The sequence below is a fragment of the Phascolarctos cinereus genome, unplaced genomic scaffold (assembly GCF_003287225.1).
Source record: "Phascolarctos cinereus isolate Bilbo 61053 unplaced genomic scaffold, phaCin_HiC Scaffold_5;HRSCAF=322, whole genome shotgun sequence".
Lineage (NCBI taxonomy): Eukaryota > Metazoa > Chordata > Mammalia > Diprotodontia > Phascolarctidae > Phascolarctos > Phascolarctos cinereus.
The window spans coordinates 373837491-373861548 of NW_027555958.1; the positions used below are offsets into that span (position 1 = coordinate 373837491).

At 46.6% G+C, this 24058-nt stretch overlaps 1 protein-coding gene across 1 annotated transcript in view; it reads left to right on the forward strand.

Annotated features, from left to right (window-relative positions):
• The window catches only part of PLXNA2 (plexin A2), a 309803-nt gene extending 286063 nt beyond the window's left edge, over window positions 1-23740 (forward strand). Inside the window, 13 exon segments of the mRNA XM_021007813.2 lie at window positions 143-285; window positions 893-1161; window positions 3594-3660; window positions 4010-4156; window positions 5536-5695; window positions 6357-6460; window positions 12897-12996; window positions 14165-14355; window positions 15970-16041; window positions 16043-16140; window positions 20335-20547; window positions 21631-21781; window positions 23201-23740. Of these exon segments, the coding sequence (XP_020863472.1) occupies window positions 143-285; window positions 893-1161; window positions 3594-3660; window positions 4010-4156; window positions 5536-5695; window positions 6357-6460; window positions 12897-12996; window positions 14165-14355; window positions 15970-16041; window positions 16043-16140; window positions 20335-20547; window positions 21631-21781; window positions 23201-23296 (1811 nt within the window). The 3' untranslated portion in view covers window positions 23297-23740.
• The last annotated feature ends 318 nt before the right edge of the window (window positions 23741-24058 follow it).

Sequence of the window (24058 nt, forward strand, 5' to 3'; positions counted from 1 at the left end):
GGCAAATCACTTAACCTTTCTCAGCCTTAGTTCCTCATTTGTAAAATGAGCTTCATGAGCTTTTCCAACTTTAAATCTATGATCCTCTGATGATTCTTATCACCTTACATCTCCCCTGACCATTCCACCCCCCTGCACACAGCTTTTGCTGAGCTGCAGACAGATATCAATGAGTTGACCAGTGACCTGGACCGCTCAGGGATCCCCTACTTGGACTACCGGACATATGCCATGAGGGTTCTGTTCCCTGGTATTGAAGACCACCCTGTCCTTCGGGAATTGGAGGTAATACTCTACCACCCAATCACTACCATATCCAACCTTACACATTTATACCACCACCACCATCACAAAGAAGGAATGCCCCATTGCCAGAAAGTCAACCAGCAAGTAATAACTCACTGGCCTTTAAATATTTTGAGACCCATCAACCAGGCATGAAATCATCTTCTCCTTGGGTTGGGACACAGAGTGCACAGACAATCAAACTACATTGTTGCACCATGTACATCTTGTTGGGGTTAAAAGGAATTGGGGAGAGGCAAAGAGGGAAACTGAGTCTTCTAGGCTAGTCTCTAGCTTTGAATCCATAGGTATGTCTCCCACTTTTCCTCTTGGAGATTCAGCCCTGATTCCTGCCTAGTGTTGATCTCCCAGGCCTTCTTCCCCCTTATTCTAAAAAATAACACAAGGTTAGAGACCCTGTTCATATCTAGCCCTAGCACCTGGCTATTTATCCAACCCTCCCAAAAATGTAAAGGGAAGGGGCACGATGGAGGGTGAGCTTTTTTGGCCAGGTAAGCTTAAGCAGTAGGCCCTCCACGGGCTCCTAGGAGACGGTGGGAATGAGAGGAGGAGGAAGGTCTGATCTCTGAGGGTGCCACCCCAACAGGTCCAGGGGAATGGGCAGCAGCACGTGGAGAAGGCCCTCAAGCTCTTTGCCCAGCTCATCAACAATAAAGTCTTTCTGCTGACCTTCATCCGAACCCTGGAGCTACAGCGCAGCTTTTCCATGAGAGACCGAGGCAATGTGGCCTCCCTCATCATGACCGGGCTGCAGGGCCGGCTGGAGTACGCCACTGATGTACTCAAACAGCTGCTGTCTGACCTCATTGACAAGAATCTGGAGAACAAGAACCACCCTAAACTGCTTCTACGCAGGTCTGGTCACCACCCGACTTGGGGGCGGGGGAGGGGGGACGAACTGGGGACATCAGTGGGGAGCTGGTGTAGACAGGAGGGCATCCGGTGCCCTGGGCCCGAGCTGGAGAAGGCCCGAATGAAGCAGCTGAGAGGCAGCTAAGGGTCTAGCAGCCCAGAACATCCGAGAATCTATGTCACCCCCCCTTCATGTTACAGGCTAGGGAAACTGAGGCCCAGAGGATAAGGAGCAGTTGTCTCACTTGACCCTCTCACACGTGGTCCTTTGAGGTAGCCAAGAACTGTATCCTTACTTCTATTTACAAAAATGAGGCTCAGAAAGGTTGAGACTTACCTAATGTTAAGTCAATGTATCGGTGTCAGCTCAGACTCAAACCCAGAGGGGGCTTCTGCTCTCCCCATGGCAGCGTATGTACTAGCCTTTCTCCTTCTCTGTGTGTTTGGCATGATGTCCTGGAAAGAGAGGGACTTGATAATAACAGCAGCACACATTTATCTATATGGTGCTTGAAGGCTTGCAAAATGCTTTACAATGATTATCTCCCTTGATCCTCACAATGACCATGGAAGGTAGGTACTGTTATGATCTCCATTTTTAGATGGGGAAACTGAGGCAGACAGAGGTTATGTGACTTGCCCAGGGTCACACAACTAGTGAGTATCTGAGGCTAGATTTGAACTCAGATCTTCCTGACTCTGGGCCTGGTGCTTTATCCACTGTACCACCAACAACCTTGACTTTTAAAAAAAAAAAAAAGCTCTGTAATCATGAAAGGTGACTTCATGTCTCTCAGTTTTGGTTTCCTGGCCTGTAAGATGGTGACAATCATTTGAAGCTACTGCGGGTTGGGAAATCAAGGTCCCAATGACCACAGACAAGTCACCCACTTCAGTTTCTCCCTCTGTAAAATGGGGATAAGTCTACATTCCCTCCTGCATTCAGTTGTTTTAAGTTCCACTGTAAGCCTTGAAGTTGTAGATAAAGGTATTATATATTGTTATTATTATCATTATTATTATTATTAGATCAAGGCCAGAGGCAGTTTTGTTTTTCTCTTTGTATATCGTGCCCAGAATCGTGCCCATCTAGTTGTTTGCTGACCTTCACTTACCCAAAGACCATTCATTATGGAAGACACTTGGCCAGTTTCAAAGCACCCATTGGAAGCTGTGCGGAAGGAGATCATTATCCTTGACTTACTAGCCTTTCCTCTTCTCTGAAACTGTCACTTGCAAAGGTCCCCAGCTCCCAGGGCCCCACGTGGAGTAGTGATAAGTGGAGGAAAGGCCTTTATTTCTTTAAGTAGGGAGCCCGCAGCCTGCCAATCTGAGCATTAGAAACGCTCATTAAGAGCCATGTATTTAAATTAGAGCTAATCTCGGGCACAATACCGGGAGAAGATGCTGGGTGGGGCCTGGGGAGAAAGCTACAATTTCTTCTGCCATTGTCACTCTGGGGCCCAAATTGCTGGAAACCCTGGCAAATGCCTGTGATTTGCTCCGGATAGAGGGTATAATTTATACCACGTGTGGAGTTAAAATACCCCTCGAATCCCCATCAGCCAGGCCAGTTACTAACTGGCTGCTGTGGAAGCTTTTTTTTTTTCTTAACCTGGACCCAGCTAGCTGAGCACACTTGTGTGGGGAGATCAGAGGAAGAAGGGTTGGGATGCCGAGGGAAGCCAGGTGCTGCCCATATTGGGAATAAGCACCAATCCTCCATTTCTGATTCAGACTCCCACTCCCAGAGGGCCTGGGCTCTAGGTCAACTAGATTCAATTTAATTCAACAAACTTTTATCCAATACCTACTAAGTGCAAGGCATCTCCCCAGAAGGAAGGGATTAACTTGCCTTTCCCACCCCTACTCCTAAGCAGATGATTTAGAAGACAGACTGGGAGAAAGTAGGCAACAGAAGGCATATGGGGGAGACCACTGGGGCAGCTGAGACCCTCTCCCCATAGTCCTGGGGTCACAGTGAACTAAATGCTTAATAAATGTGTGTCAAATGTATTGAATTAGCTAACCAAGATCTGAATTAATTAATTAACTAGTAGTGTAGACCCCTGGATCTTGGGTGATTAAGTAGCCACTTCCCCTCCCTTTCCCCCTATTCCCCCAAGCAGCTGCATTGTCTGATGGCAGCTGGGGCAATTCATTACAACTGGATCCATCCTTAGAAGCCATCTAGACCAAACCTGGGAGTTTTCCAGATTATAGCAGCTGAGGCCCAGAGAGATAAAATGATTTGCCCCAGATCACTCGGGTAGTGGCAGAAGCCAGACTCTAGAGGCTCATGACACCTGATTCCCCAGCTTCTGGCTCCCGACTCACACCTAGAGATTCCCCACCTTCATGCCTGCCTGCCCCCATCCCACCTGCGTGACTGGCTTCTGGAATGAAGGTCCCTTACTCCCCATTCCTTCCTTCAGGACAGAGTCTGTGGCTGAGAAGATGCTAACCAACTGGTTTGCCTTCCTCCTACACAAATTCTTAAAGGTAAGAATAGGTATGGGTTAGCAGTGCTAGCAAAGGGTGAGGAGGTGGGAAAGGGGCCATACTGGGTGGGAGGGACCAATTGAGGATTAGTATGTAGCTTTAGTGCTTATGGGACTGTCCTTTGCCCCTCAAGCAGATGACCTGGGCAGGGAGAAGAGGTGAAAAATAAAAGGGCCTTGGGGAGCCCCCACTCTGCCCCTCAAGCTATTAGTGGAAAGTCTGTTTCCATCAGCTGACTAGGGGAGTCAGAAGAGCCCTCAGCGGTTGGACCCAAAGGGCATCTCTGGGCCCTAATCCATGGCGTCTGTGTGTGTGTGTGTGTGTGTGTGTGTGTGTGTGTGCCCACCAGGAATGTGCAGGGGAACCACTGTTTATGCTGTACTGTGCCATCAAGCAGCAGATGGAGAAGGGCCCGATCGATGCCATCACAGGGGAGGCCCGCTACTCCCTGAGTGAGGACAAGCTCATTCGACAGCAAATTGAGTACAAGACTCTGGTGAGGCGTCCTTTTACGTAACCAATGTTCTGACCACCCTGGACCATTTGCCATTCACTCCTAAAAAGCCATCCAGAAGCCCAAGACTTGAGTCCTGTCCTGTTCTGCACCTCTCAAACCCCATCCCCTCATCTCCAACTCACACATCAGACTTTGCCATCAGCTTTTTCTGTCCAGGAGATGACCTTTGGGAGGCTGATAAGGAAAGTAACAGGCTAAGGATTGGGAGAAAATTATATTTTTAATTTTTTAATTAACAAAAGTCTATTTTCTCTCCCTCCTACATCCCCCTCCACTGGAAAAAAAAAAGAAAAGAAAACTTTTGTAACAAGCATGCACAGATAAGAAAAAACATTCCTGCATTGGCTGTGTCCAAAAAATATTTGGAAAAGGGAGAAAGATTTAAAATAATCGACTGATCAGCAAACATTTATTAAGTGTCCACTATGTGCTGGGTGTTAAGATTATGAAGATAAAACTAAATCATTCCTGCCTTCAAGGAGCTTACATTCCACACTGCTAGAACAAAGACCTAAGAAGTTACCGGAAGTAGATGTCCTCTGGGGATCTATTTAGCCAGAAAAAGTATGAAGGAGAGAGAGTCTACTGGTAGACATTTGGTTGATTATCATGATAGATGATGGGAAGGGTAGGGAGAATCCTGATCCCTGGTACAGAATGGAGAAATTTTAGAAAATGTACATTCTGTGTCAACTTAATTAAACTAAATTTAAAAAACATTTTTTTTGTATTTTTATATACTTTAATACATATATATTTTTTATTTTTACACATTATTTTATAAGTGCTTACTATAAAAAAAATTCATAAATGAATTCAAATCCATCCTTAGACACATACTAGTGACATGACCCTGGGCAAAATAACCCCTATTTGCCTCAGTTCCTCATCTGTAAAATAGGGACACACTGGAGAAAGAAATAACAAACCACTGCAGTATCTTTGCAAAGAAAACTGCATGGACAAAAAGTCTGTGGTATCACAGAATCAAACACAACTGAACAACAATGTGGAAGGCACTCACAATGGTGTGAGAAAAACAGAGAGAAACAATGGTTTCTGCCTTCATGATGCTTACATTCTGCTGGAGGAATACAGCATGCAGAGGACTAAGCAATCACAAAATCTAAAGATGTTACAGAGTCACTTCAAAAGAGAGAGCATTAACATCTGTGGGAGGAAGGTCTGGAATCCGGTGGGAGAAACTTAGCTACGAGACCGAGTCAGCCATCCTTCTTTCTCCATTCGGGTGGTGCTCTTTGAATGTGGGTTGAGGTGGGAGGATCCCAAGGGCCTGGCTCAGCCTCCCTGAAGCTTTCTTCCCATTACACCACCCCTCCACATTTTTCCCTCCGCAGATCCTGAACTGTGTGAATCCAGACAATGAGAACAGCCCAGAGATCCCGGTGAAGGTGTTAAACTGCGACACAATCACACAGGTCAAAGAGAAGATCCTGGATGCCGTGTATAAGAATGTGCCCTATTCTCAGCGGCCCCGAGCTGTAGACATGGACTTGGGTAGGAGCCGAGTACTGTGGAGTGTTGGGATGGGGAGTAAAGGGGCTTTTGGGGGGACTATCCAGCCTGGTTATCGGGGTGGGAGGACACAGAGGTCCTACTGGAAGCACTGGTGTTCTCCATGAATTGCTGGGCAGCGTATGCCAATGCCATTGCAAGGCTTCTACCTTATAGTAGTTATTGCTATTGTATATTTTGCCCTAAAGGAAGGAGGGGGTGGTACACCCATTGTGGTGCAGTGGAAAGACCACTGAGCTTGGAATCACAGGACCTGAGCAGGTTCTGTCTCCACCACTTGCTTCCTGAATAACCATGAACAAATTACTTATTATCACTTGACATCTGTAAAATGAAGTAGGGTTGGACCTCTAAGGTCTGCCAGTTCTAGAGCCACGATCTCATTATCCTGCTGTGTATCAAGGGAGGTGGTCATACTGATTCATTTGGCGGTTTAAGATCACAGCAAAACCTTTACGATCCTTACTGCCCCAACTTCAAACCTGTGGCAGCATGAGCAGGGGATGGAGTTCCCATACCCTACCCCCTTTTTGTCTGGATGGCCCTGGAGGAGGAAGATCTGGGGGAAACTTCCCATCCAGCGAGGCCCTCCTTTGAACTGAAGGATCTCAGGGCATGACTCTAATACTCACTCTCTCCTTAGAGTGGCGGCAGGGACGGATCGCCAGAGTCGTACTGCAAGATGAAGACATCACCACCAAGATTGAGGGGGATTGGAAGAGGCTCAACACGTTGATGCATTATCAGGTGAGCAAGCAGGAGCAAGAGCCCCAGGCTCACCTTTATAGGGCAGTCTTCGCCCTAGCATAAGGCTACATCATACAAGGGAAAAGAGCACCTGATACAGATGAAATTAGCAAGTGAATGAAAAAGCATTTATTATGTGCCAGGCACTGCACTAAGGGCTGAGGAAAGAAATACAGAAAAAGCAAGACAGGATCTGCCCTCAAGGGGCTTCCGTTCTAATAGGAAAAGACAACACATTTAATAAGCAAAAAGGAATGCCTTGGTTTGGCAAGTCCTCGAGATGACGAGTGGAGTAATATTGCAATTGATTAACACGTGCTTTCCAGGAATAGTAGTGTTGATTTGATGGTTGGTCCCAGAGCAAGAGGTGGAAGGGGATGGAGGATAAGATACATAGCATGGCATGAAGAAGATCTGAGAAGCAGCATGGTGGGAAAGGAGGTGCCTGGATTTGATAAACTCTCATCAATCAGGATTTCAGAAAACCAGGGGTGGAATGTCATCTCCAGCTGGAGGAGGAACAAGGCAGCATGGAATGAAGATGGCCCGAGACAGCAGCATGGTAGAGCTCAAGACACTTAGATATGGACCTTTGGTGTCTAGCCAAAGAATTGAGTTCAAACCCTACCTCTGCCAATTACTATGTAACCTTGGGTCATACTTCTTTTTCATTCACCTTGCTTCTGAGCCCTCCCTTATCTTTAAAAAATAATAACAATAAATATGAGTAACTGGAACTAGATTATCTCTAAGATCTCTCTCACTCTAAATATGATCAAGTGAGATAATTTATGACGTATTGTTGTTGTTCAGTCATTTTCAGTCATGTCCACTTCTCCATTACCCTATTTGGGGTTTTCTTGGCAAAGATACTGGAGTGGTTTGCCATTCCCTTCTCCAGCTCATTTTACAGATGAGGAAACTGAGGCAAACAGGGTTAAGTGACTTGCCCAAGGTCACATAACTATTGTCTGAAGCTGGATTTGAACTCTGGAAGATGAGTCTTCCTGATTCCAAGCCCAGCATGCTATCCACTGTAGCCCCAGCTACCCTTCCTATCACATATAGGAGGTACTAAATAAATGCTTATTGAATTAAACTGTAAGCACTTTAAAAACCTTAAAGGGCCATGTAAAAGTGAATTATTATTATCATTATTATATCTACAACCAAGGCACCTTGGCCATATCTTGCCCTGGCAGGGACTGTCTCCATGTTCCCTCCTCCAAACAGTTTCTCTGTAACTCAAAAACTAGTGAGAAGCTTTCTCATTGGCTTTTGCCTCTTTCATACCTCATCTGAAAGTCTTGGGGGCACCCACAAGACTATCCACTACTATCCTCCCTCTATTCCCCCCACCAAAGAAAATGGCTCAAAATGTGTGGTTTCTATAGGATTAAGCAACAGACGAGCTTGGAAGCCAAAGCCTGAGAGCTGTGATTGAGATGTGACACAGGAGGAATTCTAGAAGAAACTGTTTTAAATTAGAAATTGGAAATTGGAAATGAGGGAGACTGGAGGAAATTAAAGTCAGCCAGAGATAGCAGCCACTTCTGACTGCAAGGAACTATGGGATTTACATATTTAATATCCTTCCAAGGCCAGGTCTGTGAGGATACTGTGGAAAGAACACAGGATTTGGAGGCAGAAGGCCTGGTTCTGAATTGGAAAGGTGTCTGGTCCTCAGTTTCCTCAGAGAGTTGAACTAGAGGGTCTCAATAGTGCCTTCGAACTTGAGGTCCTCTGGGTCATCCAGAGACTATGGCGTGGCCTGTGTACATGGGACTTGGAAGGGCAGGATCTCCTTTGGAGAAGTGATGTGAATACTAGTACTACCCTAGAGATATCAAACCCAGCTTCAGACACCTATACTAGCTGTGCGACCCTGGGAAAGTCACTTAACTCTGTCTATCTCAGTTTCCTCATCTGTAAGATGAGCTGGAGAAGGAACAGCAAACCACTCCAGTATCTTTGCCAAGAAGATGTAGCATCAGACCTGACTGAAAGCAACCGAACAACAACAGTAAGAATGAACAAATTCATATTCAAAATGAGGACGTACAGGATGACCCGAATTATGGGCTTAGTTCGTACATTTCTTCGTGTAATCAGAAGCAGAGCAGTACCAGGGAAAGTCCATGGACTCTGGAGTCGTGGGAACATTACTTCACAATTGGAAGGGATGTTGGGGGTCATTTAATCTAAACCCACCACTACCACTGCCATCACCACCATTTTGCAGATAATTAAAACCCAGAGAGATTGAATATTGGAATCATACAAGTAGTAAGTAACCAAGGTAGATATCAGCCCATGTTCTCTGACTCTAAATAGGATACTTTTTCTGCTATTCCGTGCTACCTCATAAGGACCTGGTTTCAAATCTTGCCTCTGACAATTCCCTGGGTGACCTTGGGCAAGTCACTTAACTTTCCTAGACCTCAGTTTCTTCATCTGTTAAATGAGTTGGACTAGAAATCGGAGTTTCTTAATCTTTTTGGTTGGCAATCTGGCAAACCTATGGACAGCTTCGCAGAATAATGTTTCTAAATCGTTGAAAGAAGTGATGGATTTTAGTTACAGGTTAGTGAAAGTAAAGATGTCTTTTTTTCCCATCCAAGTTCAAGATCTGAAATCTATCTATAGATCCCTTGGGGTCTGAAGAAGCCCTAGACTAGATGAACGCTGGAGCTGGAGGTCTATGCTTCTAGACTGCCATGTGGACAGGGGCTGTCTCTTTCTTTGAACTAAATGCCCCTAGCCTTTGCTCTTAGTGCAACGCCTCTGTACCATGTACTTTCACTGCCCTCATAGCAAGCGTCATTCACTCAGTCAGCAGGTATTGACTACCTACTGTATGCAAAACATCAACCCTGCCTGAAAGGAGGTATCACTCCCTATAAGAGAAGGAAATTGAGTTACAGAGTGATTAGTTGACTAGGAATTGAATTAAATGGAATTAACTGCATTCACTTGAGTCGCCTGGCCAGTCTTTTTTCAGATCCTAGGATCTAGATCTGGAAACAACCTTAGAGATCAACCCCTTCGTATTACAAACAGCCCAAAAGGCAAAGGGGGCTTACCACCCAAGGTCTGGTGACCAATTAAGTAGCAGAGTGAGAAATCAAGTTCATGACAAAGCTAGAATTCTTTCCACTACCCCATGCTGCCTCTCACTTACAGAAGGACTCCAGGATCTAAACAACAAGCCAGAAATGGCCAAGTGATCTCCCTTTATCCCTTTGAAGAGAATCAATCTCCCCGTGATTGCTCTTTACTCAGAGTCATAGCTCTGGGCTGGGAATTTCTGGAGGCCTCCCTGGAAAGAAGGACCCCAGGGCCTCCTGTGCTATATCATCTGAGAGAATCTGAGAGGGATATTAGAGCGCTGAACATGGAAACTTCAGAAGGGTGGAGGGGACAGAGCCAGGTGCTTTTCCCAACTTGGCCCCTGTTAGCACTACAGAGAAACTGAGTATCAACGGGGAATTTTGAGTTCATAGGATCAGATTTTAATCTCAAAGGGGCCTTAGAGTAAACTGCAATGGCTCACTCACTATTACTTCAAGGAGTAAATATCATCTCTTCTGTCTGCCATTTATAGTTCCTCACAACCTGGCCCCTTCCCTCTTTTACAGTCTTCTTATGCATTACTCTCTTCCGCTAAGCTGTGCTGTCCCCCTGGCTATTCCTCCTACAAAACACTCAATTTCCCGACTTTCTGCCTTTGCACTGGCTGTGCCCCATGCCTAGAATATTCTCTGTCCTCACCCTCACCTAGAGCCTCCGATTTCCTTCAAAAGTAAGCCCAAGCACTGTCTTCTATGTGAAGTTTTTCCTGATCCAGTTGCTAGTACCATTCCTCCCCAAATTACCTTGGATTCATTTTGTAGATATGCTATGGTGTCATGTCATGCCACATCATGTTACGTCATGTCATTGTATTATATTATGTTGTTATATCATGTCAAATTATATCCTATCTTATTATAGTATAGTGTAATAGCATATCATGTATTATATTGTTATATTTTTTATGTTACCTTATATTTTCAAAAAGTCTTAGTGAAGTTTTAATCTGTTAAAGCTTAAGTTAGCAGGACCATGGAAGAATCCTGCTATTAAAGCTTAGAGCTGCCTGAAGATTTTTGAGACACCCTGTGTTTATATGTGTACATGTCATCCCTACTAGGACATAAGTTCCGTGAGAACAAAGGGCTGTTTCACATTTGTCTCTCTATCTCCAGAGCTTAGTCAGTCCCTGGCACACAGTAGTCATTTAATAAATGCATGTTGATTGATCTAGTTCAGGGGTTGGGCCCCACTTGAGGACCTGAGGGCCACATGTGGCCTCAAGGCCCTCAGGTTCCCCACCCCTGAATTCTAGTCCAACCCACTCATTTTGCCAATGAGAAAGCTGAAGCCCTTGGAGGTGAAGTGATTTGCCCAAGGCCTCATAGGTAATGAGGGGAAAGAGCTGGTAGTCATGGCCAGGTCTTTGGACTCCAGGTCCAGTGTCCTTTCCCTTTTACCATACTAAATTGAGAAGCAGTGAGCAGTGTGGTATAGTAGCACTAGATCTGGAGTCAAATATGTTCAAATCATCTAATTTCTAGAAATTATTAACTTTGGGATGTTTATCAAGTCACTAAGCTAGGGGCAGCTGGATGGCACCATAGTGCATAGAGCACTGGGCCTGAAGTCAAGAGCTCCTCTTCCTAAGTTCAAATCTGGCCTTGGGCACTTATTAGCTGTGTGACCCTGGGCAAGTCACTTAACCTTGCTTGCCTCAGTTTCCTCATCTATAAAATGAGTGGGAGAAGGAAATGGCAAACCACTCTAGTATCTTTGCTAAGAAAACCCCCAAATGGGGTCATGGAGAGTCACACATGACTGAAAAACAACTAAACAACAACGATCCTCAACTAGGGTCAGCTTCTTCATCTGTAATATGAGGAAGTTGGACTAGATGACCTCTAAGATTCCCTTCTAGCTCTAAATCTCATCATCATCATCAGAGTTAGCATTTATATAACACCAGCTATGTGCCAGGCACCATGCTAAGTGCTTTGCAAATATGGTCTCATTCCTACAATATGATCCTGAGTCCTTTCTGAGTCTCAGTTTCTTCACGCATAAAATGGTGGGATGAAACTATATGTTTTCCATAGGCCCTTTCAGCTCCACATCCTTTGAAACTCAGCCATGGGTCTGTCTCTTCGGTGTAACAGGACCACATGGATTAAGGCCAAGGGGTAGGTAGTGAAAAATACACTGGAGTGGGAGGTAGCCCTCCCAGCTCTACGAAAGTGACCTTGGACAGGTCACTTCACTGATGTGGACTTCAGTTTCTTCACTGGCAAATGAAAAGTCCTTATTAGACTCAATAACCTCTCAAATCCCTTCTAGTTATCACCTTCCAAAGTCTGTGGTTCTGTTAACATCGAAGACCTTAAGGAAACAGCAAATTTACTAGGTGCAACACCGAGATACTGAGCCAAAGTCCAAAGCTTTGCCCTATCTTTGCCCCTTCAAAAAACAAAGGTCCTTGGGCCCCAACAAGAGGAAATCTCCATAATCTTAATTAACAAAGAGATGCTAAAAAACTTCTAAGCCTTCTGTAGATTTATAAGGAGGGTAAAATTAAACACCCGCCACTAAAACCAGCTATCAGGGAATCTCACTAGTGTTAATGTGCATTTATAGTTTGACTTCCCCACATTTAATTCTTTTTGGTGGGAGAAAGGGACTGACAATTTAAGACCCAGAAAGATGGTTTTATGGCTGGTGCAGCCATAAATCAAACTTATAAAGTTCATAAAAATTGTTAAAATAAAAAATGGTTTAATAGGAATGTTTTATGGCCCATAACATTATTATAGCTGTTTTATTCCCTTTGCGTTAAGGGTTTAATTGGATCGCCACAATTCTAGGGATTCTCCGTTTTTATTGGATGGAGTGTGGCCTTAAATCAGAATGGCCCCAAATGTCTTCAATATGTCTCCTCGTTTATCACCCTGCTCCCTGAGGGGCTGGGGGTTGAGCCTATGAATGAAGTCCCCACAAAGGACTGAGCAAGAGAGAGGCTTTCTTCTGAGGCCACAGGGAGAGTTAGCCCTCAGAACAGTCACATGCTAAGTCGAGTTTTGTAGGCCCAGAAACAGAAAGAATTCAGGTGGAACCTAAAAGAAATAAGGTCTCACTCAGACAGGGATGCCAGATCAAAATCCAAATTACATAGATTCTCCAGTTGCAATTCTCTGACTTCTAATTTCTACCACCAGGAAGCTCTACTTTCCACCCCTGTGGACGCCAAGTTCTGACATGCGCTTGACTCGTGTGCCTTTTGATTTTTCCCCTGTCCGATCTCCTGGAGTGATGACGGTCTCTGTGTACCACTGCTCACCTCAGCTGTTTTCTCTTTCTACCCTGACAGGTATCAGACCGCTCGGTGGTGGCTCTTGTCCCCAAACAGACCTCCTCCTACAACATCCCCCCCTCTGCCAGCATCTCCCGGACATCCATCAGTAGATACGGTGAGGAATAGGCAAACTCGGGGAGAGGGCAGTCATCAGAGGCTGGGAGGCTAAATCCTCTCACTGATCTGAGCAGGGACTGGTGATACAGCCCAAGTCATGACCCCTTCCTCCTAAAAGCATTTAACTGGCTGGGGCCAGTTAAAAAGTTGTATTCTTGTTCTTCACCCCCATTTCCCTAGAGAGGCAGTGTGTCATGATGGATAGACAGCCGGCATTGCAACCAAGAAAGCTTGGATTCAGTCCCTGCTACTGACACACACTGGTTTTGTGACCTTGGGCGAGTCATTTGATGACTCAGAGCTCTTGACAATTCTCTCAGACATCACAGAGAAGATGCTCACCTGCATTGATAGATGGAGTTTCCTTACCTGGGAGTTCTCTACACCAAGGAAATCATAGATCCTAGCTGCCTTCCCCCACCTTCATCTCCTTTCTTGTCTAGGGAATATCACTGGATAGATGGTCTGTCCAGAGGTGTATCTTGTAGGCTCCGCTCTCATCAGCTGTGCAAATATAGTGAATAAAGTGCCTACCAGTCAAAGCAGGGTCCATGCCTTCCCGGACTTGGAATTTGGGTGGTGGAAATTGCAATGCACCATTTCATGGACAGTGCTTCACCCTGTCTGACTCCTTTATCATCTCTGGTCCCATGGCCCTCAGGCCATCCAGGTGGGGACTACACAGGGCCAACCTAGCCCAGCCTCAGTTGGGTTTTCAAGGATCCATCTCTTAGTCCCCCAAAAAGAAGGGACTAGATGGCTCCTAACATGGCACATTCTAATTTACAAGTCCACCATATTAAAACGAGATGACTTCCAATTTGATTTGTGGTTGTTTGGAAAATCACATATTTATTATTCATTGTTGGTAGTGTAATAGGTTCCTTTATTCTTCAGTAGGCCCAGCTTCAGAATGTCTTAATCCAACCCTCAATGGAATAATCACTTTTAAAAGGTGCCAGACGCCTTCCTTTGCATTCATGCCAACCAAAAACCTTTTCTGCCAGCCTTTATTCCCCAATTCTGAGGCCACGAGCCAGTAGAAACTGACTTTTGTGGGGCTGGATATAGCATGCGGAAGAGACCACAATCCAAAAAGCTTGAAGTAAGCATAACAAAGTCCCCTAAGCTTCATTGTCCTCCACCCCATTCCTTCTCTTCGCCAGATTCATCCTTCCGGTACACAGGAAGTCCAGACAGCCTGAGGTCCCGGGCACCTATGATCACCCCCGACCTGGAGAGTGGGGTCAAGGTGTGGCACTTGGTCAAGAATCATGACCATGGAGACCAGAAAGAAGGCGACCGAGGAAGTAAGATGGTATCTGAAATCTACCTGACCCGGCTGCTTGCCACCAAGGTAATCCTTGTGCTGTCTCTGAGTCCCAGAGGCAGTGGGGGAATGGGAGGGGAGAAGAGCCACAGAGTTGAGACAGACCCTGCCCTTCACACGGAGGAGGATTGAAAATGATGGTTCACAGGCAGGTGACTCTTGGACCAGTCAGCCATCAAAGCCAGGCCCCTGTGCTAAGCAGGCTGAGTACAATCTTCATGATGCCAGGTCATTAGACAGGGTTTCAAGGTTGCTGGACACAGCTATTTCCTTTCCCAATGAAAACAAGTATAATGTAACTGAATCTCTTAAAATGAATTTGCTATTTACCCCACCCCCACCTCCACCGTAACAGTGTAATGAAGCCAGGTTTTACAGGTTTCCCATAGCGTGTTTCCTCCCTCCCAGAATGCCCTCTGGGAGTAGACCTCCTGGCCTCATTAGCCACAGTTTGCTGCTTTAAGAATGCTAAGAGAGACAACTGCACAAGGGGGTAGCTTGCATCACCACCATTTCCTTTCCTGGCTCAGCAAGATGGGGGCACATCTTATCTAGGGTTGAGAATTGGGATTTTTGCTGCTACTCCAAGCACAGTACAGTGGAAAGAGGGCTAGATTAATAATCAGAGGGCCTGGTTCTACCCCTGCCTCTGCTTATTTACTATCTGTGACATCTTGGGAAAGTCACCAGGAAACTCTGGGCCTCAGTTTCCACACCTGTAAAATGAGACAGTTGGTCTAGACAACCAGGGACAGTACTTCACAGCTCTAGCTCTACAATCCTGTGATCTCCACCGAGCCAGAATTAGAAACAGAAGCTGTGAAGATGTGGTGGGTGCCATCAGCAATCCAGGTGATCCAAACACAGCTTTTTTTTAAGGTCACACACACACAGTACAGCTGCCTACTCTGGCAAGAAAAGAGCAACCACCCCCAATGGCCTCCAGAGCTGGATGGACCCCAAGTGCCCCCTCCTTGCTACCTTCCCGGGCTGACTTTTGAGCTCTGGGTGCTATGGGGTCCTGTATGGGACAAACTAACGTGGTAGCTCAGAGCTTGCTTGGGGCATTTGTGCATCAGTGTCAGGGCGGGGCCTCTTACCTTGGGTGCCGTGTTCCCAGCTACCACTTAGCCCACCTTAAGCCAATCAATGCCTTAAGCACCCCAGGGACCTCCTTGCCAAACTCTCCATCTGGCCCTCCATAGCCCAGCTTGTCTTTCAGCCATCTCCTTTGCCTGTTAACCCATAGCCTTTTTCTTGCTGATAAGAAGTGTAGAATCAGAGGCCCCCTGGTCTCAAGTCCTGAGCCCACACCAGCCTGCTACTCGGTTCTGTGCCCACAAGATATTAAAGACTTTGCCCCCCAGAGATCACAGCCAAAAGAACCAAATGCCTATTCATCTGTTCCCGCCTCCCCCCCCACAACCCACACCCTGAACCTACCACCACCAACCCCCCCCCCAAACCGTCTGTGCATCCCCACAACACAGACATTTTTACTTTTCCAAGACAGTATAAAGCCCGTGGCACCATCTGGCATCCCCTTCTGCTGCCTGCCAGCACCCCCCCCATCCCTCCCTACTGAGCCTTCTCCCTCCCAGCCTCTCTTTCACACCTCCCACCATCCTTCCCCTCCCCCAGGGCACATTGCAGAAGTTTGTGGATGACTTGTTCGAGACCTTGTTCAGCACCGTGCATCGGGGCAGTGCCCTCCCCCCTGGCCATCAAGTACATGTTTGATTTCCTGGATGAGCAAGCAGACAGGCACAGCATCCATGATACAGATGTGAGGCACACCTGGAAGAGCAACTGGTAAGCCCCTCAGGAGGGACAGGGCAGAGACAGCCAGCCCACCCTGTGGTGGGGAGGAGCCCAGAGCTGGCATGGGGCAGAAGCTGAAAAGGCAGAGGGGAGATGGGAGGTGGGGGTTGCCATCCTCAGCTGCAGCTGGGAAATCCAAAACCCAGCAAACAAATAGCATGCATATGCTTGGAAGAACAAACGTGTTCTCAGTAGCTTTCTCCTCCAGGAGTTCGCCTGCTGGCTTGAACCCTGGGCACTTAGGCTGGCATCTACACTTGGCCCTCGAGGCTGCAACCCTCTCTTGGGAGAGCGTACACCCCTGATGCCTACATCTGCTCTATAGCAGACAGAGGGAGGTGGCGGGGGAAGAGGGTCATCACCACTGATTCAGAAACTAGTAGTGGGGTGATGTGGAGGGGTCAGGGTGAGAGATAGGTCTCACCTTCCTCCATCCCATAATGAGGCAATCTTAAAGTCTACCAGCAAAACTACAAAGCCAGGACAGGTTTGGGAAATGCTATCTAGCACTAGACATCTGGAGTCAGACTGAACCCATGTCACCTCATGAAGACAATGATGGCATTAGTTGAAACCAGATCTGCCAAAATCTGGAAAAGTTGACCAGTTCAGGACAAGGCTGGGATTGCTAACACCCACTGTGGGCTGGAGCCAGCTGCCTGCAAGCATTTCATTTCAAACCTAATCTCTTAAGATCAAGTTATTACCCCGGCGCCAGAGCATCCCAGGAGCAGCAGGTGGGATGGCCCTCAGATGTGACTCTTCCCAAAGGTGATAACAAGCAGCCAGCACCAGCAACTGGAGACAAATTTCCCAGTGTCCCTTGGCACATGACTGAGAATTTGGACTTCTGCTCTCTGAGGCCTTGAAGAAAGGATAACGGGTAGACTGGAGGCAGAGCCGGGGAAAGCACTTGGGTCAGACACAGTGTGGCCAAGAGCCAGAATGGAAATCTTCCCCTGGAAAAGAGCTGCTGGGGGAGGGATGAGGTCCTGGTCCACACGGTGGGAGGGCAGCACAAACAGCTGTCTGTAGCCAGCATTCCCTCGCGGAAGACAGTGAGCGCAGATGTGCTGAGGCTGGTGTTTGAGGATCATCAGACCTGGAAAACACCGGGCTGTTTGGGAAGCTAACCAGGGCAAAACTGAATACCTTTCCCCACAAAGAGTCATTTCACTCTCCACCTCTTTGTGGTTGCCAATGCATCTTTATTCTGCAGCTCATAAGAAAAATGAGGATAATGATAAAGTGCTTTGTAAATGTTATCTATTATCATGTGATCTAGTGAAAAGAGTCTCAGCTTTAGAAGTAGGAAGAACTACATTCAAATCCTGGCCCTGAGACTCAATATTTATATGACCTTGGACACTCAACTTCCCTGGGTTTCAGTTTCCTCATCTGTAAAATGACAGGGTTGAACTAGATGACAAAAATCCTTCCTATCTATAAATCTGTGATCTTGTAATTTTGGTATTCCTTTCCTTCTCTGCTTTCCTTCAGTGTATGTCCTGTGTTTCCCAGAACCCATCTCCAAGGAGGAGGGGAAGGGGGGACAGAGATAGGATATGAGGACTGTATCTGTTTCATTTGTTCTGTGTAATGCCCAATTCAGCCCAACAGTATTTGGGCATGGGCACTGACTTTGGAGAGATAAAGAAATGGTCCCGGGTTTTCGGCTCTATCTCTTGCTGGCTTAGCACTCACCCCTTTTTATCCCCCAGATTCACTTTAACAAAGATTAATATGACCCTCAAGCTGGGCTCTAGAAGGTCTCCTTGCCCACTTATTTCACACAGGCCCAAGGAATGGGTCCACGGAAACCCTTAGCCTTGCCATCCAGACAGCATTTGCCCCAGAGGCTCACAAGTGCTATGAACACAGATATTTCCCCAGATGGGACAGGGGACAGGAATTGTCCAGACTAGGACAACTCCCTACCCCTGCATCACCTTTATCCTTATCACAAGAAACAGACCATGATACTCTGAGGGGGCCCAGAGAGTAGAGTTGGGACCTAGTAGAGGAGAACATCTTCATAAAGCCTGAGGTGAGAAAGGGGGAAAAGTTAGAAGCTTATGGACAGTGAAAACAAGGGGGGAAGGCTATGAAGTGATCCCCCTGAGGCCAGTTAGAGGTGACTTGGGACCAAAGGAGCTGTGAATGATCAATCGAACGTCCATGAGCAAGGCCATGACTCAGCAGAGTCTTGGGGTCATCAGGAGTATGAATGGACCTTAGAGGTCATCTGGGCCAACCCCTTCACTTTACAGATAAGGAGGCAGAGACCCAGAAAGTTCAAAGTGACTTGTCCAAGGTCACACCAATATTAAGGGTCAAGGCCCTGGCTTTCCAGAGTGTTCCCGGCCCTTTCCACTACTCCATAGAAATGCAAAACTGAGCAATGGTTAAAGAGTTAAACTTATTGACCAATCAATCAACAGATGAGGAAATGAAGAGGTCAGGTGGTTTGCTCAAGGTTACACAGAGAGTAAGGAACAAGAGCGGGACTTGAACAGAGGTCCTTTAGCTCCTGGTCCATCCATCAGTCTTTCTACTATACCACATTGCTTCTCGAAGAGTCCCAAGGGTTAGGGCTCTAAGGCTGCAGCTGGAGATGGAAAATCACAGCCTGGAAAATGATGAGAAAGCAGCAACTGTTTGGGGATTTGGGAAGGGGGTGGACTGGGTTTGTCCTTTACTCCATGGCCAAACAAGCAGAGAATAATCCTCTCCCCTGATTAAAACCTCCTTTGGGGAGGAAATCCCTTCACATCTGACAAGCTCCTTTGGGGAGAAAGAGCAGCCCCCAACCTGCAGCAAGTCATTCTCTGAGATGCCAGCCACACAACAGTCCACTCCCCCAAGCTCTCTCCACGACTCCCTGAAGCCTGGTTACTTGAATGAACTGGCATTTTCAGGAGGAGGAGACTTGTTGAAAGGACTCCCTGGGGAACCCATTCCTCTAGCCTGAGTTCCGCCTTCGCCAGGCCAGACCAACTCTGGGAAATGATGGTGGGAGCGGAGGCCGAAGCTGGCTGGGCATGAAGCACAGGTGGAGATCATTGTCCTTGCTCAGTGGAAGTGCCCAGGGCTCTCTGCAGTTGTCCTCCAGACAACAGCAGTGGGCACTGTCATGGGGTACAATATACCCGATGGTTTCCAAGAAAATAATGCTGCCTTATGTTACCATTGAGGAATAGGCTTCACTCAGGGCATTGAGACCCTTAGCAATGCTTCCAAGGGTGGAGATGGGCTCTCCATCCCTAGAGCTGGTAGAAAAAGAAGACAGTGAGTTGGGGTTTCATCTTTCCTAAAATATCATCTCATTCTTGGAAGTGTGGACATGTCCTAGAACCTGAGATGTGTGAGCCATCCTGATGGACAATGGACTCCATGGGGACTACTGTCTACTTGCTTATATAGGATCTTACGTTGATAGATGTAGAGTTGGAAGGGTCTCTGTAGGCCTTTAAATCAACCTCTACTTTACATATAAGAAAACTGAGGCCCAGAGAGAGGTGACTTGTCCAACATCACAAAGCTAATTAGAGTCAGGATTTGAACCCACGTGCTCCAACTCCGAATCTCTTTCTACTATACCACTCTTACATCCATTCATTCTATGTCTCCCTTGCATTCATTCATTCACATATGAAACCACCCAGGGCTCCTGTGTCCATTGTATTGACTCAGGCATGAAATGTCTGAAAAAGGTAACAGTACAGTGGAAAGTACATTGGACCCTGAATCAGAGACCCTGGGCTCACATCCACGCTCTCCTGCTTATGTGACCTCGGGCAGGACATCATCCCCTCTAGCCTCAGTTTCCTCATATGCAAATGAGTTTAGGTTCACTGACCTTTATAGTTCCTTCCAGCTTGAAATCCTCTGACCTGGTGCTCACTTATCTTGGACGGCTTAGGACAAAAATGTCTCCTGCCTCCCCCCTGCCCCTGTCTTCTTTTTCCTAGGTGAATAACAATTCCTGCCAAATGTTGGTGCTGAATTCTAGTTTTTCTTATGTGTCATGGTAGGAAGACTGGGGTGCTAAGCTGTCAGCGCATGGGCCTAATAGTACTAGATGCAGGATCATGGTTGAAAAGACATTGGTATTGGGTAAGCTTCCTTGAATGCCTCTTAGCTCCCAAAGCCCAGGAGCTCACTGAGCCCCCTTTCTTCCCACAGCCTTCCTTTACGATTCTGGGTGAACGTGATCAAGAACCCACAGTTCGTGTTCGACATCCACAAGGGGAGCATTACGGACGCCTGCCTCTCGGTGGTGGCCCAGACCTTCATGGACTCCTGCTCCACATCCGAGCATCGGCTGGGCAAGGACTCCCCTTCCAACAAGCTGCTCTATGCCAAGGACATTCCCAGCTACAAGAGCTGGGTGGAGAGGTCAGTAGGACACCCTGATTCACCCCAACCCCAAGGAAGGCAGCTGAATAAGGACGTTAGGTCCCACTCCTTAGGCAGAGACATGCTGCCTCCCACTGGCATAGCTAAGAATGCACCTTGCCATGACCTGCCAAGACATCATTTTGCTTTTGCCTTCTGGGTCCCATTCCTAGGCTTTTCCCCACTCCCACCCCCATATTCCCCCTGAGCTCCATGTTGCAGGAAGAAAGAAGCATTTATCATCATCACAATGCTGATTTTGACCAGCCAGGCAGCTCCCAGGTAGATGCCAAGACCCCTCCCAAGGCGCTCCAGCCACAGCGGCCCATGCCAGTTGGGACTGGAGTACCAGGGAGTCAAGAAATCAAGTTAACAAGCATGTATTAAGTGCTTAGCATACGCTAGGCACTATTCTAAGTGCTAGAGATAAAAAGAAAGAGAGCTGGGGAAGCAGAGCCTGCATTCTAATGGGAGAAATAACATATCAACAACTAGGTATGTGCAAGATACATCCAGACCACATGGAAGGTAATCTTTAGTGAAAGATGTTAAAACCTGGAAGGATCAGGAAGGGCTACGTGAAATAGAGGGGATTTGAGCTGAGTTTTTAAGGAAGTCAAGAAAGCTAAAAGAAAGCATTCCAGGCTTGGAGAGCAACCAATTCAAAGGCAGAGAGATGGGAGATGGGCTGGATGCTCTGCTCAAGGAATAGCTGCATCCAGGGCCATCTCCAGTCATCCTGATCTATATCTCACCGCCAGACTTAGATGGCACCGGAGGACAGAGTGAGGCTGGTGACTTTGCACAGCCCTGCCTCACTTAAATCCAATTCACTTGCATGTCATGGCATCACCTTCCTGATGGTCCTCTTCAAGAACAACAGACAAACAGCAGCAATAATAGGCCAATATAGTTGGATCACAGAGTGTGTGAGAGAAGACTGGAAAGGCAGGAATTGACAAAGTCACGAAGAGCTTTGAATGCCAAACAAAGGGAGGCAATAGGGGAAAAGTGAATAGGAGGAGTGGAATAGACCACCTTGCTCCAGCTCCCTAATCAAAGGGTCTCTCCTATCCCCTCCAGATACTATGCTGATATTGCCAAGCTGCCAGCCATCAGTGACCAGGACATGAATGCCTACCTCGCAGAACAGTCACGCCTCCATGCTGTGGAGTTTAACATGCTCAGCGCCCTCAATGAAATCTACTCCTATGTCAGCAAGTACAGTGAAGAGGTAAGAGGGAGATGAGTCAGGTGACCACCACGAAATGAGAGATGAGCGATCTCATCCAATGAGTTAATCAATTTCACATACATTCATTGGGCACCTATTATGTGCAAGAGACAGGAGATGTTTATTGATCTGTATGCAGAAGTTGGCCCATTGGCAAGCTGGCAGTTGAAAGTCATTTGATTAATATCACTTTTAACGCTGTTAACAAAATAGTGAGGGTTTTTTTTTTACTAATTTAATTATCTTATCTCAATAAAGTATTTTAAAATTAGCATCATTGCTTTTAAAAAACCCTGAGTGAGGCTCTTCTCTGCATTTGAGAAGATGCCAACTGCCAATTTGCAAATAGACAAGTGGACCCTAACTTCTACTCATGTGACTTTGGGTAAGTCACTTAACTTTGCTGGGCTTTGATTTCTCCTTCTTAGAAGATAAGGGCATGATAGATATAGGATTGGAAGAGATTTTAGAGGCCATCTCAATCAAGCCCTTCACTTGATAGATGAAGAAAAAGAGTCCTAGGCAAGTTGTGGCTGGTCTACAGTCATTAAGTAATAAGAACAATTTGTACTAATGGCCAGGAAGGTGGTGGAAGCAGGCACTGGGGAGTGCTTGCGGCTCGGTCAGACACCAGAGACGCCAAGGTCATCCGTTGCATCTTGGGCCAACGCCATTCATCCTGACTTTTGCCCTGCCACTGGACATCGATGCCTCTGGAAGACAGAGTGAGACAAATGAGGCTGCACAGCTCTGCCTCCCTTAAAATGAGCAGAGACATCACCTCATGATGTCATTGGTCCTCTTCAAAAATGAAGGACGAACAATAATTAGGAGTAAGCATCAGAGGTGGAATTTGAACGCAGGTCCCTTAGCTCTAGAGCCTACAGTATTCTTTCTACTATGCCACACCTCAAAATTCTGTGGTTCTATATAGAAATTAGACCACCTCCATAGATTATATAGAATGCATGAGTAATAGGCGATTCATTAAAATAAAAGTGAATAGGTGTCTTGATGGGTTGTGATACACTAAATGAATCTGGATTCATTGAGAAAGACTTCTGGGAGAAGGAGGGGATGAGGCCTGAGTAGGATCTGTAGTATAGTAGAAAAATTCCTAGGTTTTAGCATCTGAAAGGATGTGGGTTGACTTTAGGCAGATAGGTAGCCCAGATAGATAGATAGAATGGTGTGCTTAGAGACAGGAAGACTTGAGTTCAAATCCTGTCTCAGCACTACTTTGCTGTGTGACCCAGGGCAAATCATGTGACTTCTATCTGCCTCAGTTTCTTCTTCTACAAAATGGGGATAATAATAGCACCTACCTCACAAAGTGGTTGTCAGGATGAAACAAGGTAAAAAAAATGAACTCCTAAGATTTATGATGTCCACCTGACTTCTGTGTTTCTCCTCCCCCAGATCATTGGGGCCCTTGAGCAGGATGAACAGGCACGGCGACAACGGCTGTCATATAAAGTGGAACAACTGATCAATGCCATGTCCATCGAGAGCTGAGGGGGCGCTGCTGGCACATCTCTTGAGAGAAGAAAGAAGGCAAGGAGGAGTCAGCCTTCAATTCTTCGAAACTGGGAAGCTGGGAGTGAAGGACTAGTGAAGGGTGTACAGCTCCCAGAGCTCACTGAACCCACCCTGGGGGGAAGGGAGGGCTGTGCCCCTCCCCCAGCATCAGCCAGGGTTCCTCCTATCCAGTTCCTGGAATCATCGACAGTAGGCATCATGCATCCTTGGCAAGAACAAGAGAGAAATGGGGGCCAGGAGGTCGTCCTCGAAGCCAAGAGGCAGGAGCTGAGGACAGATCTGCCTCTGTGACTGCTGCTTTGCATGAAAAAAAAAATCATTTAATGTATATTGGGAAATAATGAAAACTTTATTTAATTTTTTTAAGAAAAAGAGAAAAAAACCCACAGAAATAAAATAGACAAAAAGCCACTCTGCTAATCCCGTCCCACCTTTTTCTTTTTTCCATCCTGGTTTTTCCCCCTTCTTTCTCACCTTCTCAAGCACTCCTCCCTCACAAGATTCCTGCTCCCTTTCCAGTGACAATGTGCAAACAGAGGACAATGGGAATCTGGGGGAAATAATCTGTTTCCTTTCCCTGGGAAGTAGAGAAAAGAAAGAGAGAAAGAGTGAGCACAAGTTTGCACCAAACATTTTTCACAGTCAAACCTGGAAACATCCCACCAGTCAAGAGCTCATTGGTACTTCTATGTGAACTCCTGAAGCGTCACATGAAACCAAACCTGCCTGGCTGGGAAC